We start from the raw sequence: 23,408 nt of genomic DNA on the forward strand, positions 1-23,408 counted from the left end.
AAAGGGACTTGCTCAGTTTATTCAGGGTTGGCCTAAAACAAGATATTTCATTTTGGGTTCAGATTTCTTCTAAATTTTACTAGTTCTTGATTCTGTACCAAAGTTAATCAAAATTGGGAGAATGGACAGTTGAGGCGAGTTTTCATTGTTACTCTAGATGTTAATACCAATTATTGCAACAAAGTGGATCTAGAATTTTGTTTGGCTCAGAGTGCAAGAGCAGAGCATTGACGAGCATATACAGTAGCGCAGCTTTAGAACTCATTTAGGATCAGCTTCACAGTTACAAATGCAGTCAGATTCATGCAAACTGAAAAAACACAAGCCCCAATTTTGCAGTCAACGGCAAAGGAACAGTGCTCGCCGTTCACCTCGCTGACAGCTGGCCAGAGAGTTTTCGCAGGCATTAGAGCTAAGGCTTACTATCATAGAGCGTCTGTTTCAGCATGGCATCCTCTACAGGAGATCTGTGGTCTGTGTGAGCAGGCCAAGCATTAGCAGATTCGTCAACCAATCAGATTGAAGAATCCTCACTGAGATGCGCAGAGTATAAACCAGGAATTATAAAGCAAGAAATATAAATGAGATTTAAATGATGTACAGAAAGCAAAATAAAGATTGGGAAATGCAGATGGGATTAAGGGAGAGAGATAAAAGACAGACAAAAAAAGTTTTTAAAAAAAATTACTTTAACTTTTTTTAAATATCCAACACTAATTTTCATCTGAGGAACTTAGACTCCATATTTGTAAAATTTAATTTTCAGGACCAGAGAGGTTGTTCAGCAGCAATTATCACTTATCACGCCATTAAAAACTCACCTAATTTTCTCGGCCATTTTTAGTGCAGAACTAGTGGGCAAGTATTGCAGGTTCACGCCATTGCAGTAATTTCAATGTTGAGTCTATCGGCGAGGACTGCAACAATGCACCCTATGGCTGAGCGGGGTATCTATGACAGTGACTTCTGCATTTGCGCATTGTGCTGAAGTCCTCATCCATGCCCTTGTTACCTCTAGACTTGACTATTCCAACATACTCCTGGCTAGCTTCCCACTTTCTACCCTATGTAAGCTAGAGGTGATCCAAAACTCGGCTGCCGTGTCCTAACTCACGCCAAGTCCTTCTCACCCATCACCTCTGTGCTCGCTGGCTTCCGGATATCCCTGCATGGTCTCGCCCCATCTCTGTAATCTCCTCCAGCCCCATAACCCCCTGAGATGTCTGCGCTCTTCTAATTCTGCCCTCTTGAGCATCCCTGATTATAATCGCTCAACCATTGGTTGCCTAGGCCCTAAGCTCTGGAATTCCCTGCCTATATCTCTCTGCCTCTCTTTCCTCCTTTAAGATGCTCCTTAAAACCTACCTCTTTGACCAAACTTTTGGTCACCTGCACTAATTTCTACTTTTCGGCTCAGTTTCACATTTTTATCATATAATACTCCTGCGAAGCGCCTTTGGGACATTTCACTACATTAAATGCACTATATAAATACAAGTTGTTGTTGTTTAACTGCACATGTGTGTATTCCAGAAGTTGCTGTCCGAGTTATCCCGTTATAATAGTGAGCGCTGTTAGTCTCACCGTTATTCTTGTCGCAGAATCCAGCCCAATGGCCCTGAAAATGTGACGGACATAATCCTGGAAGTTATATTTGAATCGCATCTACTAGGGGCCACTGCTGCTGACCCTGCCAGAGTATGCGGGGTCTGTGGGAGGGCCCTTATTTAAATGTACACACTGGGGGGGTACCACATTATTTCAGGCACCTACCTGAACCACATGCTGGAAAGTCCAATGGGGCGGTTGTCCAGTTCTGCCCCGGAAAGAAGATTTTGTAGCCTCTTAACTCGCACACCACCACTCCCCCCAACTTTCTAAGGGAGTTGATAATTTGCCAATGCTGGATGTAAGAGACACCTGTAGACAACAAACATCCAGTGTTGCTAAATGTAAATGGATAGGGCAGGGGCATAATTCAATTGCAGCATTGTGGAGTTTCATTAAACATTAATGTCAGAAAATATTTGTTTTATCTTTCCCTTTTAAGCTTCTGCAGGTATATGTCACCCACACCACCAGCCATTAACTGTTCCTACACCAGTAGGAGTACCACTTGCATTCTGAATTTAAGCACCTGAGTTTGACCCTGGAGAGTGGGCAGGGGTCCTGTCAGGTGACCAGTATATCTACCTGTAATGTCTGTAAGCTTGTAATGTTGTAGCTCCACACTGTGGATGTGGACGTATTGTGTTACTGCAACTAAAGGTGAATAAATGAGTCAGCTGACCAGAAGCCTCCGGAACTTCTAAGATGCTGTCTGCGATTATAGAAAGCTGTGTGTGCTGTGCTCTGTAAATCTATCACGCTACCTTGGTACGATACATGCTTAATAATAGTGCAGAAGCTTTGTTCTTGGTCATGAATAGAGGCATGGGTCTTCTAAATAAAGAAGATATATACTTTTTGTGTGTTTTGAAAGAGTGACTGTATGAATATTTGTACTCATGTATGGGGACACTAGTATTAATTTTTCAAAATCTGAAAAATACAAAGCACATGTAAACCTGTTATATTTTAATGAATATTAATGAAGTCATTATGAAAAAAAAATTGCTCCCTAGAAAGGGAAAGCAAGTTAACTAAGCAATCTGGAAGAAAGAATTTCAGAAGTCGTAATGAAATAATCTGAAAAGGAACTTCCTGGTCGCTTGGGGATATGGAAAATGAATGGCTGTTTCTTTTTTGAATAATGTTCTTATTTTGATATATTAGTGGATTCCTGTATAGCTCGTATTTGTAATTAATTTCCTACTTACTGAGAATTTGGCAAGTCAGCTAGCTATTGTTTTAAAAGGATTTTAGCAGAAGTTAGAGTTAATTATTGGGCTCAATTTTCCCCAAAGCCGTTTTTTGGCATACTTGAAGAGTTAGGCCCATTTTTTTAGGGCCCAACCACGCCCCCCCCAAAAAAATCATCCAAACTTTCCCTGTTTGAATTGTTGATTTTGGCGCCGCATACCCTGTCCTTTAGCTTTGGGGGTGGAGCCTAAGATCTGCGACAAAAAGATCGGGTTACCAAGGTAACGAGGGACGCAATGCGGGCTGAGGCTGGAAAGTGAAACGTACAACACATTCTGGCCAGCTCACAGCAACCTGCACAAGCACCTTGCATATTGCAGCAGCTTACCAGCATTAAATTATTAAAGAGTTTATGCCAAAAGTCTATCCCTCCCTCCCACCCCACCCCTCCCGGTGCCGGGTGCCGCTTCTAACACTGGCCGAAAGGCCTCCCTCCTCCCGGTGCCGGGTGCTGCTCCTAACCCTGGACGAAAGGCCTCCGCCCCTCTCCTCTCCACTCCACCCCTCCCCCCCCTTCCCCCCTCTCTCCTCTACCCCCTCTCTCTTCTTCCCCTCTCTCTCCCTCTCTGCTGCTGCTGTCCGGGCCATGGAACTGCATCTGCTGTGCTGATTCCCTTACCTGGGCCGATTTTGTTAACTGCCCACAGCGTTTTTCCAGAGTGGTCACGTACACCGTCCTAAGAAATATTGGAGTAAATCGGAGCTGGCCAAACTTGCTTAAATGGCCAGAATTGGCGCAAGTGGCAGGTAACACCCCCAATGTGGTTAAAAACAAATCGTAGCCTAAAAAAATTCTACCTAAGTGAGTTAGGCTAGCGCAGAAACTTTGGGGGAATTTGGAGATTTGAATTTACTCCAAAAAAAACGATGCACACCAAAAAAACAGTGTGGATAATTAGGGAAAATTGAGCCCAATGTGTGGTGCAGATATTGGGAATTCTGGGATGAAACTCCAAAATTACACTGCCCTTTCCCCAATATGGCACATGGGCACATGATGACAATGTTCTAAATAAATAATATATATAAAAGTATTATAGTATTTGAATTAGAGGAAACAGTATTTTTGCTGGCAATTGATCATTTTACAACAGAAGCCCTTTAAACATAAATGTGACTATGTATCTGTTATAAAGAAGTAAAGAACAGATATATAGTATTTAGAATTTCAGGCATTTGTATGTGTGTCAGATTAACTCAGATAGCACTAAGGGTTCCTGCTGCAAAATGATAAATTACCATCAAAAATACTGTTTCCTGTAATTCAAGCCGTCCATGGTATTAGGTTTCCAGAGATAACTAAATTCATTCAATCATGTCCTTTTTTCCCCCTTAATGTCGATATAAATAAAATTTAGGAACCATATCTATGTTATATGATTCCCATCTTCAAATAACATTTCTGACTTTTCTAGTTTGATGCTACGTTGGATGTATTATCTTCTGCAATAGTGCTATGGCGCTACAGCAATGCAGCAGCTGTGCACTCTGCCCATCGGGAGAATATGTAAGTCCACCTGTAACTTGTCTATATTAATGGTGATAGTAATCACTGATGTCACTGAGAGGAGTACAAATTGGATCTTCTGTGTTTCCATACGGTTCTTATTCTGCTTAAACATATCCTGGGTTAGAAATGAGCAGCAAATTGAATTTATAGATTGTTGCATGAGGAAATGGATGTATATTCAAAGCAGAAAAAAAATATTCTAAATTGAATTAACATGACCCCCCAAAAACATGAGCTTAGTAATTTGCCAAATGAGCATGAGGTCCAAGCGAGACAGAGGCACATTATGCTTACTGGTTTGATGGAGCACGCATGATTGCTGATGGGCATGATCTGGAAAGCACACTTTTTTTCATGTGATGCAAAAAGTCAAAGCCAGTAAATTATTTTAGAATCACTATAGTGGGAATTAAGATTTGGCATTACATTTTAAATAATTCTAAAATGGGGTAAAGTTTGATCATGTTTTTAACTGTGATTTACTTTCTAGAATGTAATGGGGTCTATTGACTATCTCTACTTCAGGACAATCTTAGGTTTTAGGATTTTCAGAGACCTCCAGCAAAACCAAGAATCTTTAAACTATTGGCGCTGACATAAAAATCTTTTTCCAACAAATACGAGAAACTGCTAACCCCATCTATTTCCATTTAAAAGAAGAAAATAAAAAATGAAATGGAGTAGCAACCTGTCCTCGCACTGAGCTTGTTTTTACTCCTTTTAGCCTTTCCCTGCTCTCAAAGCTTTCAATAGCCCAGATTGAATCTGGTTTAACGGTAGGACTTCTGGTCTTCATGACACTGGGAATCAGCAGTTAAATGGCAAGTTATTCAAGATTTATAAAATTAATATTATAAACAGTGTATAATGAGGACTATATTAATTGTCTCTGATGCCACAGCACAAAATAACTTGGTGTGTGGAACTCATTTGAAAATATCCTATCTTTTTTACATACTATTTGCAAAAACAAATATATTTTAAACCCCTCTGAGTCCTGTGATTACAGTTTTATAATTTAGTACCAGTGAATACAGTGCCTGTGTGATGTCAGTTAAATGGTGCAGTACAGTATCGTATAATTCAGTAGGTGGCGTGCTGGTCATCCTTGTGCAATGCGAGTAATTGTGCATTTTACAAATATTGGTTGAAAAAATCTAATGCTGGTATAATACACTGGATGTGAGCAGCAGCCCGACCAAGCACAGTGAATGTGCAAGATAGAAACATTAGCACACAAAACTAAAAGCATTAAAATATTCAGATGAAGACTCAGCTGTAAATTGTTTACTGAGTGTTTCTAAAAATTTGAGTTCACTATTTTGTTTGTCAAAAATCCATATCTCCTTAGGCAAAATCAAAAATCAATTATTGCTATCAGTTTCTGGTGTGGGCATCACAGTTCAAAAATTGACCAGCAAGAGTAGCAAGGACAACTTATAACATGACCCAACTGTATGCGAAGGGACGTTTGGTCTATTCTGGTTAGTTCTTATACCTGTATGTCGGTCCTCTGCACTTATGTTCACAAAGATAGTTGCTATTTCATGAATTCACTAAATTAGATTGGGACATGTCTTGACTGGAGATCAAGCCTGCTTGCACATTTGATTATTTCTTAGCGTTCCAATTGTCTATTAAAACTACTGCTTTTCAACCAAAATATTAAAAACTTCTGTGTTTGGTACTGAAAAGGTTTGAAACATGAATTTCTGAATTATACTTTGTTGCACTATATGCCATGACAATTCTTGCTTAGTCAAACTGGTAGAAAACAAATTTATGCAGAGAATTAGAGACTGTAGGGTTATACAAGTTACGAGGCAATATTAATAATTAATTAATACTTCTTTGTAACTTCACAAGTCTGAGTCTAGTGTTAAAAAAGAATTTCAGCCCACTACAGTTACAACACCTCCATTTCAAAAATTCTATTGTTTCTGATCCCAGAATTCTTGGGGCCAAAAATCTGTGCGGGAGGATGGACATCCACTATATGTGCTAAGGTAGACCCACCTAGGACCTCCGCTACTGACCTTGGCGAAGTCTCCTGTTCGGAGGTCTCCTGTTTTATGTATGAATGGCAGGCACAATACCACGAGGGGTTCATGTAGAGAATCCGCCTACCCTCACATGCTGGAGAACCTGGCACCACTTGCCAGCTTATTTTTTGGGCGGGGGGGGGAGGGGGGGTTGTCAGGGGATGCACTCCTCTAATTCTGTCCTCTTGAGCATCCCTGATTATTATCTCTCAACCATTGGTGGCCGTGCCTTCTGTTGCCTGGGCCCCAAGCTCTGGAACTCCCTGTCTAAACCTCTCTGCCTCTCTACCTCTCTTTCCTCCTTCAAGATGTTCCTTAACCTACCTCTTTGACCAAGCTTTTGGTCACCTGCACTAATTTCTACTAATGCAGCGCGGCGTCAAATTGTTTTACTTCATAATACTCCTTTGAAGTGCCTTGGGACGTTTCACTACATTAAAGGCGCTATATAAATACAAGTTGTTTATGTTGTTTACATAGGATATACGGTACCGTACAGCCTATTCCGCCCAACCAATCCATACTGGCGGTTTTGCTCCACTCGAGCCTCCTCCCGTCTTTCCTCATCTAAATCTACCAGCATAACCCTTTATTCCCTTCTCCCTCATATGCTTGTCTAGCCTCCCCTTACATGCATCTATACTATTCGCTTCAACCATTCCCTACGGTAGCAAGTTCCACATTTTCACCACACTTTGGGTAAAGAAGTTTCTTCTGAATTCCCTATTGGATTTCTTGGTGACTATTTTATATTGATGGCCTATAGTTATGCTCTTCCCCACTAGTGGAAACATTCTCTCTGTATCCACTCTATAAAAACCTTTCATAATTTTAAAAACCTCTATTAGGTCACCCCTCAGCCTGTTCACCCTTTCCTGATATGTAAACCCTCGCATTTCTGGTATCATCCTTGTAAATCTTCTCTGCACCCTCTCCAGTGCCTCTGTATGTATCCTTTTTTTAAATTTGGCACCCAGAACTGTAGGCAGTACTCTAAGTGTGGTCTAACCAAGGTTCGATACAGGTTTAGCATAACTTCCTCACTTTTCAATTCTAAACCTCTAGAAATAAACTGGTGCTTGGCTTGCTTTTTTATGGACTTGCTAACTTGTGTCGCTACTTTTAGTGATTTGTGTATTTGTACTCCTCCCCCGAGCAGCCTCCTTTGTCAAGGTGCTACTTTAAAATAATTTTTAAATGCGCTATATAAATGTAAGTTGTTGTAATGTATTTGCTTCATGGGTTCTTTGCTTAAGAATTCATAGCAACACATTCCTATCAAGAACTAGCTGATTTATTAACAAAGGTTTAACAAACGCACTACACATTACCAGTTCATCCACCAGGCTCACAACTGCATACCTCATCATGGATGAGCTAGACCCAACTGACTGGGGTGTTATTGAGTCTTGTGAACATCATGTGACTGGCTAAGCCACTCGCAATGCAACAGCTCTACAAACCTGTGAGCATACTCACAGGTACATACATTACAGTTGTTGTATGGGATTTTGTGCGGGTGAGGTCATGAGATGCAGAGCTTCTCTTCTCTCCTGGAGATATGTATTTTTTCCTGGTCTCTGGACCACAGGTATCAGCCATCCTCCCAATACCTCTCCTAAGTGGCCATTATTCATATGTGAGTCACAACAGTGAGTATTTGTTGATTGAATCAAATCATCCTCATCTGACTGCACACATGTGTACTTTCAAAATCAAGAGCCCTGGCTCATTCTCTTCCCCCTGCCCTCCCCGCCACCTTTCTAACCCAGAACACCGAGACTAATTGTAAAGTCCCTACTGCCTCAGTTAATTCAGCACAGAATGGGAACTGAACCTAGGACTTTCTGTACGGTTACCAACTGTGTCATTGGAGGAGCTTTTAACTTGTTTCTACGGGCTGCATTCCTAAATGGTGATCCAGTATTAGTCAAATTGCAAATTGTAAGACAAAAGACAAAGCTTAGAGAGATGTTTTTAAGATTTGGTTAGTTATATTATTAAGAGGCCTGAATGAGCATTAAACCTATGGGTTTACCGCTGACTTTAATTAGCTGTCGGTGTCTGAGAAATGAGCCCACTGCCACTATTGATTAATGTTGTGGCATGGGAGAATTACTTCCATGCTGTTACCTGGGCAATGACAGAAAAGATTAGCAACCATCATTTCAATTGAATCAAGATATCTTCCAGAATTAATGTTTTTGTTCTTGACATGCACAAGGTGTTAATCTAAAATTAAATACAGAAAAAAACAGTTCAAAAAATTCATAATATGCAAACGAGCAGCCTGGTGGGGTCGTACAGTGTGCTCCATTACATTATACTGTGGAGCAGCTGCAATTTCCTACAAGCTGAATTCTTAATCTTGGCAAAGACATCCGAGATATATAGCCAAGCAAAAGCTTTCCCAGTAGCAGCGAGGATAAAATAGATGACGACTCAGCCTAGAATCATTTATCTTCACCTCCTAATGATGGTCACAGGGTGTAATGGGCAATACTGTGGGACACAAAGGTGGTGGGGAATTGACATCATCTAACCATAAAGAATTCCTTTATTCATCAAGTTGAGCGTGCTTCTGCTGTGGCGCAACAACCATATTCAGGCATTGTATATCATCCATTATCCAGCACTTCATTTGCTCTTGTCTTTTAAATAGGAGCTATTTTTTTCTCCTATTTGTTTTGCACACTGGAAAGGATGCACAGGTCTATTCATAGTGCATTCTTGGAGCTTGGATGCATAAGGTGTATTACAACTAAAGTACAATTAAACAGCCAATTGGCAAAAAGAAACAGCCCCCCCCCCACCATCCTCCTGATGCTGGTCAGGCGCAGAAGTATACGCTGCTTGTTTAGGTCCAGCGGGAACAGATTTTATTTCCTGGACCATTAACCTGGCCTGATGGCACCTCTAATATTGACCAGCCACCTGACAGGGCCATGCACCAGCAAAAAGGGACAGAGCCTGCAGCAGAGTTGCAGGCCTGAATGCCGGCCTCAGGGTGCTCTACTGAAGATCTCCAGCAAGCTGCCAAGACCCTAAGATCCAGTGAATTATGACAAGAAAGGTAAGTACTCACCTTTCAGATGTCAACTGTGGCTCATTTGGTTGCACCCTCGCCTCTGAGTTAGAATGTTGTGGGTTCAAGTTCTACTCCAGAGACTTGAACCCAAAAATCTAGGCTTGCATTCCAGTGCAGTGCTGAGGGAGTGTTGCAGAGTTGGAGGTGGTGTCTTTCGGATGAGACGTTAAACCGTGGCACCGCCTGCTCTGCCAGGTGGATGTAAAAGATCCCATAGCACTATTTTGAAGAAGAACAGGGGAGTTATCCTCAGTGTCCTGGCCAATATTTATCCCTCACTTAACAACACTAGAAACAGATTATCTGGTCATTATCACATTGCTGTTTGTAGGACCTTGCTGTGTGCAAATTGGCTGCTGTGTTTCCCACATTACAATAGTGACTGCACTTCAAAAAAATACTTTATTGGCTGTAAAGCACTTTGAAACATCCTGAGATTGTGTAAGGTGCTATATAAATGCAAGTCAGTCTTTGTTCTGGTCCTCTTCTGCTTGCTGTTAGCATCCCTCAAACCCCACCCTTCAGACATTCCAATCTGAGGAAAAATCTCAGTGCAAACTTATTGAAAATTTCTTGGGATGCCTTTGGTTATTCGAGTCCCATGGAGATCATTTAAAGAAATAGAAGTGGAACGTTGGGATGCTCCCTCCCACTTCATTTGAATCTGACTGTTGAGTTTACACTTGTTGCAGGAATAGGCCCAGCTCACCTCAACATTCTGTCACCATTTCTCAAAGCAGTCACCTGCTCAGACACATGCATCTTTCAGAGGTCAGTAAAAGGAAGAAGCACAGGTGAATCACTGCTCACAGGTGAAGTAAAACAGTGGTCTGGAGTGATGAAGGGCTAGCCACTGTTTTGCAGAGGTATAGCATAGGCCTCGATATTAATCCCCCCACAACAGGCGGGAGGAGAAGATCAGGGCAGGGGTGGGGGGGGGGGTCGAACCTAAAAAACACTAAATACGATCCCAACCCGAAGCATACACATCTACTGCCATCTGTATGGTGATGGGTAGCATGGCATGTGAGTGTCCCATCTTGGAGAGGTGGACATGTTTAAATCGGGTTGCCACAGTGCAGTTGAGACCCTGATTTAAATTGAAATGCTGTCATACGAGCATTCCAATGCTTTGGAAACCCGGCAGCAAAATAGAGACGGGTGCTGCTGGCTCCAGAAAGTATGTGCTTTTTATAGTACTCCTTGTGGGCCAGGAGTGCTCCCCCAGCCCCTCAAGGAAGGCGTGTGGCGATTGCAGCCTGTCTCTGGGCCCTGCCCCGGTTGCAGATCTACCCCAACGCCCCCGATGGCTGCTCGCTCTCTCACCCCCACCCAACCTCCCAACCCCAGCTCTGATCTGCAGCCTATCCACCTCCTGATTGCCAGAGACTGTACCCAAGGGACCTCGGCTGTGACCTCCTGCCATTGGTTTTCCCTCCTCCGCGCCCCCCCCCCCCACCACCCCACCCCACTCCCCCCCGCAGCTGCTGGTCAGCCTGTCAAATTTGGTCGGTTCCTGGGTGGGAAACGGAATTAAAAAATGATAAGGTCCTGCCGTTTAATTCAATAGGACATCCACGTCCCCTTGGCCGGACTCCCATTCCCTTCTAGCCTCCCATACACATCAGGGCCATAGTTTCTGGCCTTGCTGAGTTGCTTTATGATTGCAGCCTCATGAAGTCACTGATGAAACAGTGGAATCTTCATGAATTGGTGAGCAAGTTGCTTGAGCAGAGATCATGGGATTACTGGCAGTGCGCACAGCTTGAACATCTCAAGGAATTGAAGTCCACAGTCAAAGAAGTGACAAATTTTGATGTGCTTGGAAACAGACCAGGAACAACCATCAAGGAGAGATTTGGAGATCCCACAGCAGTCTCTGCTAACAGATGAATGACCACAGTCGAGCTGCAGCCTTCAGCTGTGGCATGCGTGCAAAGGCATAGAAACAGGCAGGTGAGTCTCAAGTCACTGCCAACACATTCCCAGAACCTGATCTGCACACTGACCGAAGTACCCAGAGCATGCAGAGTCAATAACCACAGTACGGCAGACTACTTTTGGACTATAGCCAAGATTGTCTAAATCTACAACAGGTGAAGATGAGGGTCAGTTGAATTAGTAACTCAGGAGACCACACAGGAGATCTTCATAGAAACATAGAAACATAGAAAATAGGTGCAGGAGTAGGCCATTCGGCCCTTCGAGCCTGCACCACCATTCAATAAGATCATGGCTGATCATTCATCTCAGTACCCCTTTCCTGCTTTCTCTCCATACCCCTTGATCTCTTTAGCCGTAAGGGCCATATCTAACTCCCTCTTGAATATATCTAACGAACTGGCATCAACAACTCTCTGTGGTAGAGAATTTCACAGGTTAACAACTCTCTGAGTGAAGAAGTTTCTCCTCATCTCGGTCGTAAATGGCTTACCCCTTATCCTTAGACTATGACCCCTGGTTCTGGACTTCCCTAACATCGGGAACATTCTTCCTGCATCTAACCTGTCGAGTCCCATCAGAATTTTATATGTTTCTATGAGATCCCCTCTTATCCTTCTTAAACTCCAGTGAATACACGCCCAGTCGATCCAGTCTCTCCTCATATGTCAGTCCTGCCATCCCGGGAATCAGTCTGGTGAACCTTTGCTGCACTCCCTCAATAGCAAGAACGCCCTTCCTCAGATTAGGAGACTAAAACTGAACACAATATTCCAGGTGAGGTCTCACCAAGGCCCTGTATAGCTGCAGTAAGACCTCCCTGCTCCTATACTCAAATCTAGCTATGAAGGCCAACATGCTATTTGCCTTCTTCATACTCTTCCTCCAATAGGAATCTATTAAGAGTAGTACCTGAGAAAGAACACTCTTTCACGGTACAAGTTCACATACAAAGGAGCACCACAGGGAAGTATCATGCTAAATACAGAGTTAACATTTCAGGTAGATGACCTTGCGTCAGAACTGGCATATAGTCTGAGTAACTGGAAAATCTACGCTACTTAGTCCAAGCACTTGTGCTAATACAGGAAGCACATTTAACCCCCCAAATTGGAGCACATTTAGCCCCCAAATGGGAGTACATTTAGCCCCCCAAATGGGAGCACAGTTATTCTTATTATTGAATTTCTTTTCAGCAAATTTACCTAAAGGAGATGGGGAATTATTTTTTTTCTTGCAAAGTGATGAAAATAGAAATAAAACTTTGCAAATTAAACTTTAATTCACTGTTGGACTTGATGGGCTCAGGTTTCGGACCTCTGCTAGAACGGCACACATTGGAGAGGCCCGCTTAATTTGTAGAACAGAAATTGCGCCGAATACTTACCTCGCGATTCTCCGATATCTGTAGGCCCGTTTCCAGCTCGGCGCGGAGCAGCAGGAGCTGCTGGGAGCGGAGCTACAGCCCTGCACCAAAAACAGTGCCAGCAGCTGTGCGCAGTGGCTCCTGGCCCTCCCAGCGCGTCCTGACTCCGGGCGACGATCCTATCCCGGGCCGAGTGGCCTGACAGCCCTTACCTTGCCGGCGGCGGGGCCTGCCTGCCCGGCATCTCGCTGGGGGCAGGCTTTGCCCGAAGTCCTCGGCGGCAGCCCGGCATCTCCTGGGTGCGGGCCCCGCCCAAAGTGGCAGCGATGGTGGCAGCGGGGCCCGCCCGAAGTCCTGGTTGGCAGCGGGGCCTGCCTGACCGGCATCTACTGGAGGGGCCCCGTCTCAGCATGCTGTTGGAGGGCTCCTGGTGCTGCAGTAGGTGAGTAGAAACTTAATTTTTTATTTATTGATTGATTTATTATTTTGTTTTTGTTTTTTTGCTTTTTTTTACATTTTTTAATTTTTTTGATTGATTAATTGGTTGATTTATTAATTTATTTATCATTTATTAGTGATGATGGCTCTTTATTTGTAAAAGTAAAGTGTTTAATGCTTGTACACTTCCTTCCCCCCCCCCTCCCACCCCCATCTCTCGTTCCCTACGCCTAATTTCTAAAGTGTAGGCAAGGTTTTTCTGAACGTACAAAAATCTACACTTACTCCATTCTAAGTTAGTTTGGAGTAAGCTTTCGCTGTCTAAACTTGAAAAACAGGTGTAAGTGGCTGGACACACCCCCTTTTGAAAAAAAACTGCTCTAAAATGAAATTATTCTAACTTACTGGAACTGGAGCAAACTAAATGCCGAGAATTGCAATTTCTAAGATGTTCCATTCTAAACTAGTTGCTCCAAAAAAATAGGAGCAACTCAGGCCGAAACTTGAGCCCATCGATGTATTTTGTTCAGATTCGGTATTATTTTTTATTAATACAGTATGTATCCATAATTAAGGACAGCCGTGTAATTGGTCTGGATTAAAATACGACATTTTGAGTATAAGTTATTGCAGTCATTTATTTTTAATTGAACTGAATTTTAAAAGAAAGTACTTGACATAAAATAAATCAGGGGGTGGGGGTTGGGCTGGGGGAAGGGCAATAAATGAACACATTTATAAAAGAAAGCTATACTCTAGCATTGGAATTTCCCGTTCCCCTTCCCCTTTTATATATGAAAAATGCCACCCAAAGTATATATTACTTATAAAGTGGCAACAAGGTATACAAGTGTCAGCATTGAAAATAATGGAGCACAACTGTACTCAGGAAGTAATCAGGAAGGCAAATGGCAAGGGGATTAGAGTATAAAAGCAGAGAAGTGCTGCTACAACTGTACAGGGTATTGGTGAGGCCACACCTAGAGTACTGTGTATAGTTTTGGTCTCTGAATTTAAGGAAGGATATACTTGCATTGGAGGCTGTTTAGAGAAGGTTCACTAGGTTGATTCCGGAGATGAGGGGGTTGACTCATGAAGATAGGTAGAGCCTATACACATTGGAGTTCAGAAGAATGAGAGGTGATCTTATCGAAACATATAAGATAATAAGGGGGCTCGACAAAGTGGATGCAGAGAGGATATTTCCACTCATAGGGGAAACTAAAACTAGGGGGCATAGGCTCTAAAATTGCTGTCCAGTAAGGCCCGCCCATTTTTTGGCAGTCCCCGGGCGGCACCTACCTTTCTGGCGCCCGCTGCCGCTGGATCCCGTCAGGAGCCATTTTCGACGAGGTTGTGTTGGCGGCAGCGACTGCGGGAGTCGGCGGGTGGGAGCAGGCGTCAGCGGGCGGCGGCATCGGTGGGTGCAGGCCTCTCAAATCGGAGAACTTCGGAGGGCCTGAATTGCACATGTGCGAGATTTGGTTTTTTTTGTAGTCTTTTTACCCACCTGATGTCAGTTTGGCTGCGTTTGAGGCTCATGGGACATCTGTGCATGCACTTAAAGGCACCGCACTCTCCTGCACCTGTGAGTTGGAGAGGGGAGGGTGCTGTAAATTGAGAGCCACAAAGTCTTCAGCAGCCATTCTTTAAATCATTGCGGATGAGTGAGAAAAAAGCTTCAATGAAGACTGTCAAAACCAGTCCCAGAGCTCCCTGGTTTAATGAAGAGGAATTGGAGGAGCTATTATTGGTGGTGGAGCGCAGATATAAAGACCTCACCCGGGATGATCATGGAAAGCCTCCACCACCCCAATACAGATGCATTTGGAGGGAGACTGGTGAGGCCGTGTCCTCAACGGGCAACATTGTGCAGGATGTGGACCAATGCAGGAAACGTTGGAACAATTTGGTGGCGTCAGCAAAAGTGATTACAAATTTACTGCACCCCTCCTGTCCAACTCCAAAAATGCTCTGTGCCAGATGTGTGTGTGTGGGACTGTGCATGGGTGGCATCAGCAAAGGGGCTAAAGGCTGCAAGGTTTCTCTCTGCAGAAGTAAAATACATCCAAGGCAGCAAGCCAGAGTGCTACTGAAGGAAGCCCAGCAGAGGTAATAGAATTGAGCAGCCTCAAGGAGCGTGCGTTGGCATTAGTGGGTGACCTCCGCCGTGCAACCACAAAGGGTGATGCAGATCCCGTGTTACAGCATGGTAAGGTTATACTAATCTCCGGTGTCAGCAGTGCTCATGGCATGAAAGGTCATGCAATGGTGAGGCATCAGGTTTTACGCACATTTTGTCGGCCATTATTGGTGTGCCCATGTAGAGATGGAACTCCTTACTGGCACAATGTGAGATGGCACGGTTCACGTGTCTGCTTGACCAGCACCCACCTCCCCTCCCCTCTCCCCACAGACTGAAATGTTGTCCTCTACTTGCAGATGATTGGTCGGACAGCACGGAGCAATGCACACCATCGACCTCTGGCATGCAAAGGAGCCATCAGACCCCAACATCTCCCACCCCAATGTTGTCCCCAGTCAAGGACAGCAGCTCCTTCATTCAACCCCCCTCCCCCTCCCCCGCCCCTCAAATAACCCATATCCACCGCTCCCAACTCCACCAACCAGAACCACGAAGAAAACTAGTTTCGATCGATTGGGTCGGAGAGGAATTTTCCCAGATTTTTTCTCCCTAAATTGGCCTGGGTTTTTATCTGATTTTTGCCTCTCCCAGGAGATCACATGGCTCCGGTTGGGGTGGAGTATCGAATGTTTCAGTATAAGGGTGTCGCAGTTGTGAGGCGGACTGGTTGGGCTGGGTGTTCTTTGCTTTTCCGTCATTGTTCATAGGTTTATATGTAACCTTTGGGGCTGCTGACCAGGGACCTTGTGGCTCTTTGTTGGCCGGCGCGGACACGATGGGCTGAGATGGCCTTCTGCTGTGCTGTAAATTTCTATGTTTCTATGTTTCTAAGATGAGAGAGAGGAGGAAGGAGGGACTGTGATTGAGCCCCTTGAGCTCGAGGAGCTTGAAGAGGATGACACCAGCCATGTGTACCAACTGTCCAGAGAACCTCGACGTCGGGCTCTGAGTTCATGGGGTTTGAAACAGACTCCACACAAGAAGGTGCTTCCAAGCGCAGAGGTCATGCTGCGAAGGCAGCCAAGGTGCCTGAGCCCACCAGTAATGAGCAATCAGCTGGAGGGTGCAGTACGGTTCTCTGATATTCAGGAGATGGTCCAGCTATCCAGGACGAGCGTGGACATAAGTCATGATATGCTCCAGATCATGGCTGGGACCACTGCCAGCTTTGCAACCTTTGCAACATTCACTCAACACCATGATGATAGGATGGACCGGCTCATTAGTGTGTTGAAGCGCACAACCGAGTCTGTTGATGAGGCAAGCGATGGCTTGTGGACACGTCGTGCAAGACCCTGACCCCACATCCTCAAGACAGACAGATCCGGAGGAGCAGGCGATCCCGACGCCTTCAGACATGCCCCCTACTTTCTCGCCAAGACGGACATGTCTGTAGAGATCCGCTACCCACCTGCACAACCTCCTCAAGCAGAGGCAGTGAGGGGCAGGGGAGCGGGATGCCATGGTTAAGGCTGTGCGAAGAAGAGGAGCATGGGCTTCGTTTCAAGGGGTGAGGGGCAGGAAGAGAGGTGGCGGTGGCGAGTGGAGGGGTGATGGTAGTGGAAATGTTCCTTAATGTTACAATGTTAAGTCACCTATGTAATTCTGCACTTGTAAATACACTCACATTGTTCACCCTCTCCTGGTCAGTCTCTCATTTTAACATCATGTATGGTGCCTTGTGAGAAACACGCATCTGTCCCTCAGGTTATCACAAATATCTTGCCATTCACATATGACTGCACTGTATAATGGGTCCTGTCATCAGGCCATCGTGACACGACAATGAAGGGTCACCAATGCAGGAAGGCTGCCATTCAATGACACTCACTTGGACTACTTGCAGGGCATACCTTAAGGCTTGCACTTCAACTCACTTTTTCCGAGGCCAAACATGGTGGAGTGCCACCCCTGAGATGTCACGTTAATCAGTTACATTATACTCCTTTAAATGTATTTTCCCGTCTTCCACACCTCATGTAATGCTCTTCTGACTATCAGTTGCAGCGATGTGCCATATCTTTACATCCTCTAACTTTTGCTAAGTCACCCTGACATAATCCCATACCATTTGCGCAGTCACACTATGTCCCGCATTAAATGGTCTCAAAACTCTTGGAGGGCATCTCCATTGAGCCTTAGCATCTTTCGCTACTCATTGCCACTTCCTCTAACACACCTTTCCTTCAATGGAGTCATATGGAGTAACATGTCTGAACTCTTTATGTGCTGTGAGGTTTATTCCATCTGCCAGATTTATTACATCTCTCAGATTATGTCCGTGACCACAACAAAGCACGCTGGGTACAGGTATTTTGTGATTAAGCAGATCAGATTTTATTAAGTAGTTTCCTTGCAGTACAAAGAAATAATACATAACAAGGCGATAATGACAGTCTCTTCGTTGAAACCTCAGTGGTAGGGCACTGAGTCACCACGGCACTTGTCTCTTGCTGTGTTTCTGTTGGCCGTAGTCCTTCCTCAGATTCCTCTGTATTAGCGCTGCCCCCCTAAGTCCATTGGCTGTAACTTTATACCTTTTCCCTCTCATACAAATGCTGTGAGAGTCTGCAGCTGTCTCAGGCTTACAATAGATCATTCTAAGTCTGTGCCTCTGACCTTCTATGTTATCTCTAGTTCTTCTCTGAGAACTCTTACAATGACTGTGTCACAGAATCAATTAATGAGGTTGGCTTGACAAAATGAGACATGCTGCATACTTTTCTGTTATTGAGCATTATTTGGCCTTGCCCATTCTGGTTTTAAATGAACCAGCAAGGTGAAAAGAAAATGGTCACCATGAGCTTGCACACATTTCAGATACCATTTCAACAAAAGCATTATCAATGAAATAAAGCAACATCCAGCAAAGCTTCTGCTGACAGTTGCATTAATAATGCTGCATCAATCTGAGCTATTGTCCCTGCCGCCTGACTCCCAGCCAGCTCAGACCTGCTTTTTGCCAGCGCTCTTTCTGGCGGGCGGCAGGTCGATCTGAGTCGATCATCCCTGAGGAAAATGCCGGATTTCCAGCCTCCGGCATGGGCGGGCGGAACATGAACAGCAGATGGCCGGTTCCAGAAGAATCGGCCAGAAAACCATATTTCCGGTGGAACCTCGCCGGTTGCAGGCACAGCTTCCACCAAAATCGTCCCCATAGTCTCAGAATAAGGGGCTGCCCATTTGGAACTGAGATAAGGAGGAATTTCTTCTCTCAGAAGGTTGTGAATCTATAGAATTCTCTGCCCCAAAGAGCTGTGGAGGCTGTATCATTGAATATATTTAAGGTGGAGATAGACAGATTTTTGAGCGATAAAGGGTTATGGGGAGCGGGCAGGGAAGTGGAGCTGAGTCTATGATCAGATCAGCCATGATCTTATTAAATGGCGGAGCAGGCTCGAGGGGCCAGGTGGCCTACTCCTGCTCCTATTTCTTATGTTCTTATGTTCATCAATATTGTAACACCACACCATGCATGTAGTCAGTAGTTGAACTAAAATGCCTGCCTCGTCAGCTACAAGACTGCATCTTCAGCACCTGTGCATTGAACGCATGTAAGTGAATTATATCTATATGCTGCATGTCTCAAAAGTTCTAATAATTCTTTTATAATAAAATAATAACATGCATTATATTGATACAGGAAGTATGCAGATACAGATCCGCTGTCAACTAGATAATGATAGGAATCAGTACACAGTGGAAAAAATATGATGGGTAATAATAGTGAATTTAAATAACTCACTTACTGATAATTGTATCAGCCAATCTATTATTTATCTATATATATATGTCACAATGTTCCATTTCAAAAGGTGTTGAAAACCCGGCCCTACAGAAAATCCCATTATAAAAGTGTCCACATTTACCTGAAATACCGGTGATGCCCTGATAGGGGTTTTCAATGTTAAGCTTTGCTAAAAAAAAAATATTGCAAATGCTGGAAATGTGAAACAAAAACAGAAAAGGCTAGAAACAGCAAGGCAGACACAGCATCCGTGGAGAGAAGTGAAAAGTTAATGTTTCAGCCAGAACTATTCTGATGAAGGGTCATTTTGTTTTAAGCTTTGCTAATGTTGGTAACATTAATCTTATCTTGGGAAGAAAGCTGGAGAAATTGGTGCATGGAATATTGCCTGTTGATATAGACATCTCTCTAGTTTTTGTAAAAAAAATGACCAGGGCCTCTTCAAACTTGAAATATTGGAGCCCCTTCATTGTTCAAAAAAAACACGATCTATTAAAAGCAATAAACTATTAAAAAGAATAAATCTGTGTCATTAATAAAATATTAGAATGACTTCTAGTTCTTAAAAAAAAATGGGGCCTCCTCATCCACTGAGATTGTTTTCAAAGGCCCTCTCTCCACTAAGAGACTTTTCTAGTCATCCTGCTGAGGTAATCTAGTTGGGCAATTTCATTGCTGTATTGAAATTTAGATCCACAATTTCAAGATGTGATTAAAATATGAACAACATAACTGAGGGAAATGCATGGTGCACTTTAGAATATCTTAAAATTAAACCTAAAAATTTGAACACTTTACAGGTCCAAGGCTAATTTTTCAGCAGTCTTGAAAGAGCCACAAATATTAATATATTTAATAGTGACTGCTGCCAACGCCTGGAAGCTGAGCAGAAGCGTACTATGCATTCATCTGGAACCGGAAGTATGATGTTTCTGGTTTTTGTTTACACAAGCCCGCTCTTTCCTCGGCACTTTTCCCCCAGAGCCTGCTCCCTCCCCGGCTTTTAATTTGTTTTTTTAACGAGCTCGCTGCCCTAATGAACGGGAAGCCTGCATGCGCAGAACGCTTCCAGTTCATTGGCAGCAGTCACGACCAAATTAATATTCAGAAAAATAGACATCAAATATTGCTGATGCATCAATCATCTTCAATTGCAACGATTGGGCCAATATTGACCTTTTGGTTTTACAGGGTAGATTCTCTGAGCTCTTACCTACCGCAAATATACAATTTTCCAATATGTACTTGTGGCCGGAGAGGATTCAGAAAATCTGCCCTTGCATATCCTCCTGTAGCTGGGAATAAAACCTATATTAATCTACACAAGTTTTGCCGCTTTGTTAATCCTAATTAAACGTGTTGGAAGCAATCCTGCAGAAGGAGATGATGGATGATTTAAATGAACTGCTTTATGTTTTCAATCAGTTTATTTACATAAAGTCATGTACTGACAAATTTGTTATTGACTAGTTTTCTTACTTTAATGATTGATTATGTAATATGATAGTGGTTATTCATAAGCCACGAAGGTTGGAAATTTGTCGACACTTATCAAGAAGTCCTCTTAAAATGACCATTGTCATCACAGGAGCAATGAATGGAAACTGCTCTTTGAGCACTGAGTGTGCCTGTGCTCTATTGAGCTGACCTTGTGCTATAATACAAGGCCAGTTCATTTAAATACATTTTTGGGTCCCCCTGCCTGGTGCATAGGTAATTTGGTGGACAGGTTTGCTGGTCATCACTAAAGGGGAACTGACTTTTCTTGTTAGAAACTGGTAGAAGGCACTGCGGCAGAAAAGCATCATTTCAAAATGCTGCTGTAGAGGTGAGTCTACAGGAGCTGCAACAGAGAAGGGAGGATCTTTCTGAAGCTGAGGGCCACCCTCTATTCAAGAGTACTGTCAAAACAGCCTGGATGGAAAGGACAGAGATTTAATGCTGTCTCACTTGAGGCGCACATCTGAGAGCAGATGAGAAAGAAATTTGCTGAGTTTCTTACGATATAAGACATCCGAATAGCACAACATAGTCAGCATGGTGCATCACCCCAGTGCAACAATGCCCATCTAGAAGCTGTTCATAGAATCATTGAAATTTACAGCACTGAAGGAGGCTATTTTGGACCATCGTGCCCGTGCCGGCCGACCAAGAACTATCCAGCCTAATCCCACTTTCCAGCTCTTGGTCCGTAGCCCTGTAGGTTACGACACTTTAAGTGCACATCCAAGTATTTTTTAAATGTGGTGAGGATTTCTGCCTCTACCACTCTTTCAGTCAGTGAGTTCCAAACCCCCACTACCCTCTGAGTGAAGAAATTTCACTTCATATCTCCTCTAGATCTCCCCCCAATTACTTTAAATCTATATTTAGCATCTCCAATCTTTCCTCATAGCCAAAATTCTCCATTCCAGGCAACATTCTTGTAAATCTCCTCTGCAATTTTCCAGTGCAATCACATCTTTCCTGTAATGTGTTGACCAGAACTGCACACAGTACTCCAGCTGCGGCCTAACCAGTGTTTTATACAGTTCAGACATAACCTCCTTGCTCTTATATTCCATGCCTCAGGCATAGTAAATTAAGGCAAGTATTCCATATGCCTTCTTATCCACCTTATCTACCTGGCCTGCTACCTACAAGAATCAAGGGACCCAGCACTGAGCCACTGGATACAGCCTTCCCGTCACAAACACACAAAAACACCCATCAACCTTTGCATCCTGCCTCTGAGCCAATTTTGGATCCAACTTGCCACTTTGCCCTGGGTCCCATGGGCTTTTCCTTTCGTGACCGGTCTGCCATGTGGGACCTTATCACAAGCTTTGTTAAAATCCATATACACTAGATCATATGCACTGCCCTCATCAACCTTCCTGGTTACCTCCTTGAAAAGTTCAATCAAGTTAGTCAGACACGACCTTGCATTAGCTCTTTGGCCCATGAAATGTGTCAACCTATAAACACCATCCATCACCTGAATGCTGAATATTAATACACTTGAATAAGATGGCTGTTTATCTGGGCACTTAGCCACAGCATCGTCTCTCCAATTCTAACATATGTCATTGTCCTATCTACTTGCAGGAGAAGGCCATGTATAACCTGCACCAGTGAATGCTTATAGGTAGGAGTTCACCTAGTCTGGCACCCTTGACTTTAATGGGGAGATTCTGGGTATAGAGGGAGTAACAGGATCAAGTTAGAGGCCTCCCCAAACGTATCATCCTTTGCTTTTCATGCTCTTTCTTTATTCACTCATTGACTCATTCACTCCCTCACACACAGACCTGGAGCTGTGGAGCTGAAACACACAAAAATGTCTTGCCATTTAAAAGCAGAAAGAAAGAACTTACATTTATAGAACACCTTTCACAACCTCAGGACATCCAAAGGCACTTTACAGCTAATTAAGTACTTTTGAAGTGTAGTCACTGTTGTAATCACTCACTCACTCATAGGCGGTCCCTCGAAACGAGGATGACTTGTTATTTTTAATTATCAGGATGGGGAATACATTCGACTCTGAATTCCAGCATCCAGCAGGTCTTCTCCGCTGGTCTGAAGGGGGAGGGAAGCTCTTCTATCATTTTGCCCCACGGGACGTTTTGCTACATTAAAGGCAAGTTGTTGTTACTTGTATCCAATCATTTGTATAGTGCTCTTTCACTCACTACTTTTATTGCATGATTACTTTGAGGCACGGGCCAGCCCACACTGCGATGTGTGCGCGCACTAGGTCCGTGCAGCAGAGCTGGTCTCCAGTCGTCTTGGGTAATCCTTGCCACTGGACCAAGACTTAGCTCTGTTAAGCCCGTGTGGTGGCTGGTGTGCAAAGGCTACCACATGTTTTTTAAAAAAATCCACGCACAGACATCTTCCACCCTTGAGGATGTAGTTCGGGTCCTTCATTCGAAACACCTGTGAACTCATGTTTTTTTTGGCATGGAAGCAAGTCAAAAATTTAAAATGATATCCCTTTATTACAGGTTCCTCTATTAGAAAAATGACTTCCAAATCATCTTTCTTGTCAATTCCCTGTTTTAGTTTTACTCAGAATGTGGACAATGCTAACAAGACCATCTTTAATACCCATCCCTAGTAGCCTTGAGAAGATGGTGCTGCACCTTCTTTTTAAACACCTCGATCAGATCACTCCTCATGCTTTGGGAGGTTTGCTCAGTCTCTGATCAGACCTAAGGTGCTAAATGAAACAGGAAAGGCAATTCCACAGCAGCACTTTAAGATAAATTGTAACTAAAAGACT

The 23,408-nt window shown here is 43.6% G+C and overlaps 1 protein-coding gene across 3 annotated transcripts in view; it reads left to right on the plus strand.

The window, feature by feature from the left end:
- The window catches only part of tmem163a (transmembrane protein 163a), a 324,264-nt gene that overhangs the window by 213,902 nt on the left and 86,954 nt on the right, over positions 1-23,408 (plus strand). For all 3 annotated transcript variants that reach the window (XR_011592649.1, XR_011592650.1, XM_070875430.1), the window contains exon 4: positions 4,278-4,369. Coding sequence is in view for 1 of the 3 variants with exons in the window: in XM_070875430.1 (XP_070731531.1) it covers positions 4,278-4,369 (92 nt within the window). In the remaining 2 variants the exon portion in view is untranslated. The remainder of the gene's footprint in view (positions 1-4,277; positions 4,370-23,408) is intronic.

The sequence above is a fragment of the Pristiophorus japonicus genome, chromosome 3 (genome assembly GCF_044704955.1).
Source record: "Pristiophorus japonicus isolate sPriJap1 chromosome 3, sPriJap1.hap1, whole genome shotgun sequence".
Classification (NCBI taxonomy): domain Eukaryota; kingdom Metazoa; phylum Chordata; class Chondrichthyes; family Pristiophoridae; genus Pristiophorus; species Pristiophorus japonicus.